General features: G+C 42.9%; 1 protein-coding gene across 1 annotated transcript in view; it reads right to left on the bottom strand.

The window, feature by feature from the left end:
* Positions 1 to 2,885: 2,885 nt before the first annotated feature.
* PEX1 (peroxisomal biogenesis factor 1) overlaps positions 2,886 to 12,767 on the bottom strand; it is a 32,725-nt gene continuing 22,843 nt past the window's right edge. Inside the window, 10 exon segments of the mRNA XM_048510365.1 lie at positions 2,886 to 3,169; positions 4,609 to 4,739; positions 4,960 to 5,157; positions 6,839 to 7,069; positions 9,158 to 9,334; positions 10,137 to 10,240; positions 10,320 to 10,462; positions 10,670 to 10,734; positions 11,267 to 11,401; positions 11,505 to 11,671. Of these exon segments, the coding sequence (XP_048366322.1) occupies positions 3,088 to 3,169; positions 4,609 to 4,739; positions 4,960 to 5,157; positions 6,839 to 7,069; positions 9,158 to 9,334; positions 10,137 to 10,240; positions 10,320 to 10,462; positions 10,670 to 10,734; positions 11,267 to 11,401; positions 11,505 to 11,671 (1,433 nt within the window). The 3' untranslated portion in view covers positions 2,886 to 3,087.

Here is a 12,767-nt window from a genome sequence, read left to right as displayed (position 1 = left end):
GATGGCTCAGTGAAATGGGCTCAGGTACTCTGTGATGGGAGCAGGTGCACCAGAGAGCCACCCTAGCAAGTTGGACTGGCCCTCTATGGATCCAACCTTGGGAATGGGGGGCCGCCTGGAACTCTGGGGCCCACAAGGAGGAGAAGGCTGCAGAATGCTGCCAAGGCCACACCCACAAGTCTCCGGGCAGCCGCTCCGTGGTCCCTGCCACACTGGCCACCCAAGGGGCCCTCCAGACCCGCCCCCCCGCTGCCATCCCCCTCCTGCTTCTAATCTTGGCCAGTGAACCTGAAGAACCGTTTTGCCCAGCTCAGTGCGCAATATCGGCCGGCAGAATTGTACCAGTCACCCCTGGGGAAGGAAATCCTTCCAAGGCTTTGCTCTAGGTAGGCCCGTCAGGATGCCATGGCTCACTGGGAAGGACTGGGAGGCCAGAAAAGGGCGGACTGGTTTCCTGGGTTGAATGGTCATAAATACAGAGGCTGGCCCAAGGTCATCTAAGCGGCTTCCAGGAGAAGTGGGGGTTAGAAAACCCTGCCCACCAGGGGCCAAGGCCAGCTCTCCATCCTCTTGGGCAGATTTGAATCCAGGAGCATCTCGGGGTCTGCAACCTGTGGCTCTCCAGATGTTCATGGACTACAATTCCCTGATGGGAATAATAGTCCATGAACATCTGGAGAGCCACAACAAGAGTTTCAAGGTATAAACTTTGGAAAGGGAGGGAGACCTCAAGGCCCCTGAGCAAGCTGGGGCCGAGGACGGCTTCCTCCAGGTGGGGCAGACATGCCCATTGATGCAGCTACCTGTACGCTGCCACTGGGAAATGCAAGCTCTCTGAGGGCATTTCAGAGTGGGAAGACAAGGCCTAACACCCTTTGCAATGCAGCCTGGTTGGAATCAGGCCCCCAGTCTCTGTAAAGGAGGAGGAGGAGGAGTTTGGATTTATACCCCACTTTCTCAACTGTAAAGAGTCTCAAAGCAGCTTGGAAATTCCTTCCCTCCCTCTCCGGACAACAGACTTCCTGTGAGGTAGATGGGGCTGAGAGAGTTCCGAGAAAGGTGGCCCAAGGTCACCCAACAGGCTTCATTTGACAGGACAAAGGGAACAAACCTAGTTCACCAGAGTAGAGTTCTCCACTCATGTGGTGGACCAGCAGCCCCCTTCCCCCACCCCCATGTCGTTATAACGACGGGGTGGTGTCGTTATGTTATAACAAGAAGGAGCGTTTTGACTACATTTGAGAAAGAACTTCCTAACAGAGAGGTGTGCTCAACTCTGGGGAGGCGGTGCATTCTTCACATATTGACAGGGATATGTCAGTCGTCATCCTCTCGCTGCTAGAGGCGTCTTCTCTGAGGGCTGCTGAGAGCGGAAGGATATCTGAAGGGCCGCTGCGTTGATCCAGCCCTGCCAGCTTCTCCCCGCCCAGACTGAAGGAACGAATAGTGACGTCTTGGTGCAATGATCTGGCGCTTCCTTTCACTTTTCCTCATGAAGGGTTGTGTTTTTGTTTTTGGTCTGGAGGAGTTTGGCTATGCCTTTCTTGGGTGGATTCTGAACAACATATACTGAGTTGCAATCGGTATAAACAAACTCCTTTCCCTTTTTTATGACCCCTTCCGCATATGCACAATAATGCTTTCAATGCACTTTGGGAGTGTTTTGAACAGCACTGCGAAACACAGGACCCTAACTGGGATAATGCAAGCTAGTTCAGTCTCATCAAATCTCACAAGCGAAGCAGGATTGGTCTAGTTCAGGGGTAGGGAACCTGCGGCTCTCCAGATGTTCAGGAACTGCAATTCCCATCAGCCTCTGTCAGCATGGCCAATTGGCCATGCTGGTAGGGGCTGATGGGAATTGTAGTTCCTGAACATCTGGAGAGCCGCAGGTTCCCTACCCCTGGTCTAGTTAGTAGGTGGATGGAGCACTGCCAAGGAAGTCCAAGGCTACCAGTGAATGATTTTTGCCTTGAAAACCCTACAGGTCAAATACAGGGTGATGGCACTTTTCACCACCACAACAAAATGCATGAGTAGTAAATTATGGAGCAGCAGAAAGAAGAACTGCAAAGTAAATGCACTGCATACAATTTGGACTAAACCAATATGATACATAATTAGGATATATTCTTTACAATAGACAGCCCAAGAAATACTGGCAACTGCAACTTTCCCAACAATAACAGTCTTCAAAATGTAGGTAGCAAGTGATGGGCAGATTCTGTGCATCTGCTATGCTTCCTCCATGTAATTGTGTCTACTCATGTCTAGTTTGCAATAGTCAAGAAACCTTACATAGTTTCCAGCTGGATCAAGCTGGTCCGAGTTTTTTTAAAAAATCCAAATCTGTTTTGGGAGGTCAGCCAAGGACAGCATTGCTCCATGTAAAGAGAGATGTCTGTGGATAGGGAGTTATCTAATAGTAAGCTAATACTGTGCATCCATTGCATAACACCCTAAAACAAGGTATTCCAGGGTAATTTCTGCACGGTCCAAATATCCCGGGTTGAGCAAGGGGAATATCCCAGTTTAGCCCAAAAGTCTGCATGGTTCCTGGTCCTAAATCAGGTTTGTCCCACAACATTTCCCTCATCCCAGGATTTTGCCTGGGATGCAACAGCTGATAATGTATATACAAAGACACAAATAAATAAAACGATACTGTTCACTGTTTAGCAGAGATAAACATTTTTTAAGTCTGAAGCTCCCTCCTTCAGATATGAACTCAAACATATTATTTGGTCATATGATACAAAAAGATTGCCAGGAGAATTGATTTAATGACTGGCAGTTCTCAGACCATACAACTTTCCACAAAATAGCAAGAGAACGCAATCTCTGGATTATGAATATCTCCTCTTTCAGAATTTAAACACCAAGTATTATCTCAAATGTTTTAATGTAGAATTGTAGGAAAACATAACAAGAAGACTAAAATGATGTAAATAATTTGCAATAATTAAAAATCATTTCAAATAAATTATTTTTTATTACAGAATTAACAAAACCAAATTTAATATGATTTAATAAGGTAAACACTTTACTGCCAAAATTACTTGGTGATCATCATTACATTAACAGTAGTTAAGCCAGCGTCACTTTTTGTCCTGGTTTGAAAGTTGCTCCAGAGGGCCCTTTCTTCCTTGGGTTCTGAAAATTGTCATAACTAAAAACAAATGCCGAATATTAATTCTAGATATCCTTGCTGCATCAGCAAGAAAACTGTTATGATAGCCAGAAATCATGCGACATTTAATAATAAAATAACAACACATTAATAATAATATATTCTTCAACCATATGCCTCCTCCATTCAATAAAAATCAGGGATGCTTACCATATACAGACAAGCTGAATATGAATAACATTAAAAATAAAATCCAAATCGAACATCCTCCAGACACAGCCAATAACCTGCTCAAAAGCCATAAATCACTGAACTCCTAAGATATCTCAGTGATTGAAATGGAAGTGGACTTATGACCTGACAGCTGAGCGTCACATGGAGGGTGATTAGCAAAAGGACAACCACTCCCCACATGGGCACAGGCCAATAATGTCAACACTCATATTGATACTGTACCTGGAAGACTGCATTCATTCGAGAAACAGTTCTGATTTAACATGACTAAAGGGATACTATTTCCCACCCCCTTCCTGAACACTACAGTGAATTTGCACATGTGACTTTGTTTAAAAAAAGTTTTCTTAAGCTTTGATTCTCCAAACTGTGGTCTTGAGCATGAGCTTTCACCTTTCTCACGTTTGTCCTTAAGACACTTAAACACCATTTTTTGTTGTTGCTGCAACACATTAAAATAGCAATTTTTCCAGAATATACAGGGACAAATTCTCAGAATAAATAGCAGGTGTGTTTGGGTTTGGCCTCCTGGGCCATTTCTTGAGTCCCCACTTTAGTGGGAGATGACAGCCACTGGGCCAAGTGGCCTCCAAGCCGGGGGCAGGGGGAAGGAAGAGCCCAAAGGGACAGACATCCCAGCAGTCAGCTCTTGCATCCACAACTAAGGCTGCATCCATCCTAGCATGGCTCCAGTGGGTGTGGCAGCCTCTGGCCTTGATCAGCTTGCTCAAATACTGAAGATAAGCTGACCAGGACACAGGCCAAGGGGGCAGAGCCCGCCAGGACCAGCAAATGTCAATCCTCCCACCTCGAGACTTAAACTCAGGAGTGGGCCCAAGGACTGGGGGTCTAATCCAGAGCCTGGCCAGGCCCAAAAGATAGCCCACAGGCCAATGAGGACCTGGGGGAAGTCACTGCCCCAGCTGAGCCAGATCAACTGGATGGGAGAGTTTGGGAGGGAGAAGAATAGGGAAGAGGATAAAAGAGTGGTGGAGGAGGGCACAAAGTGTAGTTATGAAGGGGAGAGTGAGAGAGAGTGAGTGAAGGATAGGAAGGGAAGAAGAGAGCTGACTGGAGAGTCAATAGTCCCAGTGAGTGGACAGGAGTCAGGAACAAAGAGCACAGAGGATGGGTAGGGTGGAGACCGCCTGGGAGACAGAAAGGGGGAACGGCACAAGGGCAAGACCCCAGTCCAACCCAGGGGGTGCTCAACAAGGGGATATTTCCTTTATTGATATACTTACAGTTCAGCAAAATGATCCCAGTCATCCCGACTAACAGATGGTTTTGTGTTTCCAAGTGCTGTCATTAGGTGGGACTGAGTAATATGTAAAGTATTCTTGATTGATACTGATTGACTCGGCGTGACTTCCTCCTATAAAAGCAACAACACGTAGATATTACTAGGAAATAGGAAAATAAACACAGTATTTTAAGCATATTTAAACAATCCACATTACAAATAAAAAGAATTTACTTATTGTGTGCTTGTTATATGAAACATTGTTTCAGCAAATGAAGCAGTTTAACAAACGACCAATTGTTTATAAAAAGCAACTGTAGAAACAAGAATCAGGAATTAAATTAATCCGTACTCCATTTCTGTTCCTGTAGTTGGCCTTGATAGCACTGATTTCAACCCTGAGTTGTTCTATTTGTTCTTGATTCAGTTCTTGGCAGCCTTCCTGTAAGGCTGTTCTTAACACCAGAGGTTGAGATGATACTAAATCTTTCAAAGATAGGCTGGTCAAATCCTGATTTATGGAGTTTGGTCCAGAGAAACACTGAGAACTCTACAAAAACCAAAGCAGGGGTGGGGGTGGGAAGATATAATAATGATCAAAAATGGAAACATTGTATAATTTTCACTAACACTTCAATCAAAATCCTCAAAGCAACAAATACATTATCAATAAGTGAACCTTCGGGAAATGCTTGTCAATCAGGCAAGTTATTTGTAAAATTAAAAAGTTTAAGTATGAACAAAATATTTCATTTTTAAATATTTCTCTTTTAAAAGGGTCTCTGCTGTAACCTGTTCTGAGCCAGAAGAAAGCATAGGGAAATGGAAATAAGTTCCAGTGAGAGGTTAAGACACAAAAATCAGGAAGATCAACTGAACTGATTATTATCAAAAAGAAGATGTTGATGCTGCTGTGGGGTAGCTATAGGCATGTGTTTTGCAATCAGATGATGCCAGAGTTTCTACCTGTGGCATCTCCAGTTACAAGATGTCAAAAACAAGGTTCTGGGAAAGACATTTTTCTGCCTGAAACTCTGGAGAATGGCTGCCACTTAGAATGGAAAATGCAACGGTCACCTCCAGACTAGACTATTGCAACTCGCTCTACGCGGGCCTTCCCTTGCGGCTGATCCGGAAATTAAAACTGGTCCAGCATGCGGCGGCACGTTTGCTCACGGGCGGTGCCTTTAGAGATCACATCATACCCGTGTTACGTCGCCTGCACTGGCTCCCAGTTGAGTTCCGGATCGTCTTCAAGGTATTGGTTTTAACCTTTAAGGCCTTGCGCGGCCTGGGACCCTCGTACCTACGAGACCGTCTGGCCCCATATGTCCCACGTCGGTCCCTGCGGTCAGCAGAGGCCAACTTGCTGGTAACCCCCGCCCCCTCTATGATGCGGCTGGCCTCTACCAGGGCCAGGGCTTTTACGGCCCTGGCCCCGGCCTGGTGGAATGCTCTTCCTCCAGCTGTCCGGGCCCTGCGGGATCTCAATGAGTTCCGCAGGGCCTGTAAGACCGAGCTATTCCACCGCGCCTTTGGTGAGACCAGCCGCTGATATGGGTGCCCGAAATTGTATGATCAAAATATCAGAAATATTCTGATACCCACTGTTCCCCCCCCCCTTTTTTTTTAAGAGGAGTTTTAAATAGCTGGATGCCATCTATTTTAAATATTTAAACCTACTTGGATTTGGAAATTGTATGCTGCATTTTAAATTTTTTAAACTTCTTGTTTTATTTGTCTGTTGATGTTGTGCACCGCCCTGAGCCCTCCGGGGGAGGGCGGTATAAAAATGAAATAATAAATAAATAAATAAATAAATAAATAAATAAATAAATAAATAAAAAATACTGAAAACGATGGACCAATGGTTTGACTCCTTAGAAAACAGCTTCACATGTTCAACTGTACATCATTTATGGATGCCTCTTCCAGTAATAGACGGTATTTCTGCCCATAAAATACATATTCCCTGTTTGTGCACAATGATTCTAAAAATAAGACAAATATATTTTGTAGTTAACCTTCACTTGTTCTTTCCTTTTGTTCTTTTCTAAGGGAAGTGATAGGTAGGAGTGACTCAAAGTATGAAACAGACTGTCCATAAATAATTTCCTTTATCCAGGCTTTAACATATATCAATTGATACTGATCCAGTATTTATATTTAATTAAAAATCCATTGTTTTATTTTGATCATACAATATCAATTAAGTGAAAGAAGCTGGTTACCATTTCTGATGGAGTTCCATTGCCAAGCTCCGATTCATAGGAGCTTCCAAAATAAAGACGATATATGTTGGACCTTGGATCTTCAGGAAGCAGCTCGGACATTTCAAGGGAAATCAGAGATTGTTCCATCCCCCCCTCTCCATCTCCAGCAGAATCATCTGATCCACTGCTTTGGTTTAAGAAAACCATTGATGACAGACTGAGATCACTGTCTGAACTAGAACCTACATCCTGGACAAAAATAACAAAATTAGTAACAGAAAAGACTATTAGCCTATATTTCTAATAACTCCACAACTCCCCACCCCCCACTAGTTACTTTTGACTTCCTAGTGTCACAGTCACTTGTCAGTTAAGGATATTAACTAAATGCAGCTCTGACAATCTGCTACAGTTTACAAATTTGCAAAAACATGTATGTTTTTTGTTCTCAGCTACATTCTCAATGCCAGGGAAGAGATAACTTTGAATAGGTGGACGGATGTCCAGAAAAATATCTGAACAAACAGATTTAAAAGTTCACAGCTTTGATACATATATTTCTATGGGAAATTTCTTCTAAGTGCAGATAAGCGCTCATTTCATATATAGGCCCAGAAGTGGCAAATTGGAAGGTTTTGGTATGGTCATGTGGGCTTCATATAACTGGGCCTATATATCACACCCCAAACATTCCTGAATCCAGATGTGGAGTATGAGAATATCTAATCTTTCTTAAAGCGCCCTGGTGTATTTTATTTTTTAACCCTAGAATAGATAGGGCAAGGGTTGATACGTATGTCTTCCTTTTTCTTGTTTTACTTGAAAATGCAAGTATTTTTGTAGCACTGTGATTCTTTCCTATTTATTAGTTTCAAGAACGATTATATTTCTTTTAAATAAAATCTTAAAAGATAAGCATGAGTGATCTTTGACTGGGATACAAAGTGTTTGGCTCATACCTGGAATGAATAACCTTCATACTTTTCTTCAGTCAGAGGGCTGTTACCTATAGAAACTGAGTACTGAAGAGAATAGCCTTCTCTATATAGCCTCGAGATTCAGTGTTGCTTTGCGACAGGCAGAGACCCATGTCCATTTTAAAAGGAATGCTCTATTTACGGGGTGGGGGTAATACATTATACTGGGACCCAGGATATCTCTTTCCTTGGAAACCCTTTAGGGTTGCCGTAAGTCAGCTGCGATCTGACAGACTAACATGGTTACCTACTCAAACTATATTATGGGATATGTAGAATTACAATTTAAATTCTGCTTGCAGCATACTTTAGAAAAAGATTCCCTGAGTAGCACAAAAGGGTCATGGTTCTGAAACTCTCTTGGGCCGTTTCCACACGGCCTGTTTATGGCGCCCTGGGAACGGTAAAAACGCCGTTCACAGGGAGCCATTCGCACAGGCGGCGCTCCCCCTCCCCCAGGGCGGCGTCAAGCCGCCCTGAAAAACAACCCTTTAAAGGGTTGTTTTTCCCTCAACAGCGTGTTCCCGGCGGCGCGGTGCGAACAGCAGGCCGACGACGGGGACAAGGTGAGTCGGACGGGGAAGGGAAACAGCGTGTTCCCGGCGTGTTCCTTTTAAAATGGACATGGGTCTCTGCCTGTCGCAAAGCAACACTGAATCTCGAGGCTATATAGAGAAGGCTATTCTCTTCAGTACTTCCAGTTTCTATATGGGTAACAGCCCTCTGACTGAAGAAAAGTATGAAGGTTATTCATTCCAGGTATAGAGCCAAACACTTTGTATCCCAGTCAAAGATCCTCATGCTTATCTTTTTAAGATTTTATTTAAAAGAAATATGAAAATGGATTCTTGAAACTAATAAATAGGAAGAAGAATCACAGTGCTACAAAATACTTGCATTTTTTCAAGTAAAACAAGAAAAAGGAAGACATACGTATCAACCCTTGCCCTATCTATTCTAGGGTTAAAAAAATAAAATACACCAGAGGTAAGCTTTAAAGAAAAGAATTTAGATATTCTCACATAATCCACATCTGGATTCAGGAATGTTTGGGGTGTGATATATAGGCCCAGTTATGTGAAGCCCACATGACCATACCAAAACCTTCCAATTTGCCACTTCTAGGCCTATATATGAAGTGGCTTATCCTGCTACTTAGAAGAGAAGTATTCATCGCGGAGCCGCCTGCCGCCTACCGGCCTCTCAAGAATTGCCGTCCAAATGCTTGCATCGTCTGAAGCGGCCTCCGCCTCCATGACGGCAAGAATTCTTGCCGGCGTGGAGAGCACATTCCCTAAAGATGGGCCGTGCAGAAACGGCCTTGGAGTCTGGGATTAGAAAAACATTTCAGTGTACTCACCTGGGGCAAGGTTGAGCCCAAACTGGCATGAACTGCCTCTAACTGGGCATTGTATAGTAAAGCTTTTAGGTCTGCTCCTGTGAAACAGTCAGTTTTTGCTGCCAAACCGTGAAAATCGACATCATGTGCCAGAGGCAGAGAGTGGCTCAGTGCTTTTAAAATTTCATATCGGGAAGTCTAAGAAATTAAAAACAATCTCTATTACTAGAACATAGATTTCTTGTCTTTGGGCAAAACCAAGAACCAAAATACTGTCTTGCATTTTCCCATTATGTTCAACTGATCTAGGGAAAGAGAACCTAGTTAATCTAAACAGGCATGTAACAAGATACAATGAAGTAAATAATCCGTTTACAAATAGAAAGTTTAATTTGAATTTTAATGCAAGAGGAGAACTAGCTGAACCCTCTGATGACATTTTTGAAATACAGCCATACAAGAAAAAAATTATCTGGAGTCTCCAGTCACTTTCAGATAACCATTTAGCCCTGCAGACTAATTTACTTATGCTTCACCCCCACTCATCCAACCTTCAAGAAAAACAGAATGCTGAGTTTAGAATAAAGTAAGGAAAATGAGAATATAGACATAATGAGAGTTTACTCTCAGCACTGGAGTTTCTGGGGCTTCATTTCTTTGGCACAAAACAATTTTGCAGTGTCTCTGTCATCGTAATAAACATAAGTGGCTGCTCACATGAGCATTCTCTCTGGTATAGAGACAGTGGAAAAAACCCTAGAATTTTGCACAAAAATCAACATTTCCAGGTATAAGCTTCTACCAGTCATAATAATAAATTCTGCACCATTTTCATTTTTTCTACTATGAATTCAGCATAACATTAAACTCCAGATTTACATCTATGCAGTCTCTGTCATACATGGTACAGAAATGATCAGGAATCACACAGCAGTGGCCCAGATCTATTTTGTCAAGTTTTCCCCCAGCTTTTTATTTCAGGTAGAGCATTTTCCTTTACCTGATCAGGAGGTGGGCAATACAAGCACTTATCCAGCCGACCTGGCCTCAAAAGAGCTGGGTCAATCAAATCGGGACGACTAGTGGCCGCAAGTACATAAACCCCTTGGAAAGAAGTAAGGATTTTATTAATACACCTGCTGAATTTTTGTCCCAGAAGAGGAAACAACAACTAAATCATTACCTTCTAAGCCTTCAACCCCATCTAACTGAGTCAGCAGCTGGTTAACCACTCGGTCAGTTACTCCAGTGTTATCGTGACCTCGGCGAGCAGCAAGGGAGTCAAATTCATCAAAGAAAAGTATGCAAGGCTTGGCTGCCTGTGCTCTGCAATGCAACACAATTCAGACCATAAGAGTGAAGCGACCTGCCAAGACTGAACATGTGATATCAGCGAGTTTTGCTATTCCACACCCCTCTGACATACACCACTTGGTCTGGCTTCTTCATGTGAATCTGTAATGATCCACACAGCTATTTTAAGCAATGAAAACAATTTATTACCAACGCAACAACTCTCTGTCTGGAGCCAACCTGTTAAATACATCTCGAACCGCTTGTTCACTGGCTCCAATGTATTTGTTAAGGAGTTCTGGTCCCTGCAAAACACAAACATAAAGTGCATTCTTAACCAATCAGGCTATTTGATTCATATTTATTAAGAAGTATAAGAACCAAAAGCTAACAGGATAGCACATCATAACCAAAATAGCACCAATGGTGCTGGTACCACAACGGGCCATTTTGGCCTCTTTGCCAAACAAATTAGTCCCCAAACACTAGGTAGAGACAATTTATTTCAATTGTTGTACAAAATTGAGACCAAAGACAGAATGACAAATATTTAAACATTTTTTTCTGTGGGTGCTATAAGGGATCATCTGGAATTTATCTTATGGCACTTATTATTTTCCCTGTATACTCTATGATCATAACTGAAAGATAATCAGATAAAAGACATACGTGACTACCACTGGAGCTCACTCAAGTTTAAAGTGCCATTTGGAGGGTCTGACTAGAGTTCTGAAAAAATGTATACCACAGACATTGTTTAATTTAACTGGATATTGACCTGTACAATATACATTTATCAGTTACTGCAACAAACTCTGCCAAGTCTCAGTCTGTTACCTTGATGCTGATAAAATTCATTCCACTCTCTCGAGCGACCACTCCTGCTAATAAAGTTTTTCCTGTTCCTGGAGCCCCATATAATAAGATTCCTGTTGTGTGTCGTATGGGCAGATTTGCAAATAATTCTGGATACTGAAAATATACAAAATCATCTGCTTTCAAACACATAGATTTTCTTGATATTAACACAGCATCAGGAAAAGTCACAGTTTATAGCTTCAAAAAGGAACAGTACCTTTGCAGGTAGCTGGATAGTATCTATCAGTATCTGCTGTATCTCCTTAAGACCACCAATCCTATCCCAGCCGAAGTCCTGAGGTTCATGAAGGTTAACATTTCTCAAAGACGTTGGAGTGAAACCTTTTAAAGCTTGTTGAAAGTCTGATGTTGACAGAATCAGATCTGTTAAAACAGATAAGACTCAAAATATCTTTTTTCTTTTACACACACATAATCCTGCATATTTCTTAAATGTCATACAAACAAAGCCCAGTTCAAAGATGAATTGTCTGATACTGTGATTCCATGGGCAAAGACCCAACGCATTCAGCTTCCAAAGGGACTCCATTACTTGCCATGGGTGGAAACAGATCATGGTTGTGGTTGTGGGGCACTAACTACAAATCATCAGCAGGACCAGAGAATTCTTCCCAATTGTATCAATGCAAAGTTAGATACATAAAATTGATCATTAACCCCAAACTACCAAATACCAAGTGCAAACCTCAAAGAATAGGTGAGCATAACAGATGAAAGGTTCTGGGACATACAATAACCATGGAATTGACTGACATAAAATTGACTGACAAATCACAGAGGAACTTATGGTGACCCCAGTGGGGTTTTCAAGGCAAGAGACAATCCAAAGTGCCATTGTCCGCCTCTGTGTCACGACCCTGGTATTTCTTGGAGGTTTCCCATCCAAATGCTAGCCAGGATCAAGGCTGAAAGTGGCCCAAGTGTCAGATCTATGAATCCACTCAATGACCAGTCCTGGATTTCATGAATCAGGAACCTATATTGAATTGAACATTATGCGCCTGGCTTTGCAGAAGCCAGTTCTGATCCAACGTTCAAAACCCCAACAGTACAACCCCTCTGAATCCAACCCCCAACATGCCCCCTTCCAATGTGATGCAAAAGTGGGGAAAGTGCGGGAAAGCAAAAGTAATCCCCAAGGCCAGACAGGAAATAGCAAGCCATCTGGCCGAGACCAGAGACACCTCTGTTATCTAAGTACCAAGCAGACAGGAGGGAAAGGAAAATAGCATAGAACACAGAGGCCCCTTTCAGGAAACCAGGGTCGAGAATTGAGCACCCAGAGCCAACCTAACACCAAGATCATCCAGCAAGCTTCCATGGTGAGAGTCGGGATCTGAACCTGGATTTCCCACTACCTCAACCACTACACTACAATGGCTCTAACTGACACAATAAGGTGCCTGAAATTATCTCAGCAGATGCTACAGGGTTTCCCCAATACTTTTGCTACTAGAAA

The sequence above is a fragment of the Sphaerodactylus townsendi genome, linkage group LG11 (genome assembly GCF_021028975.2).
Source record: "Sphaerodactylus townsendi isolate TG3544 linkage group LG11, MPM_Stown_v2.3, whole genome shotgun sequence".
NCBI classification, from domain to species: Eukaryota; Metazoa; Chordata; class Lepidosauria; order Squamata; family Sphaerodactylidae; genus Sphaerodactylus; species Sphaerodactylus townsendi.
This window is presented reverse-complemented; position numbering and strand designations above follow the sequence as displayed.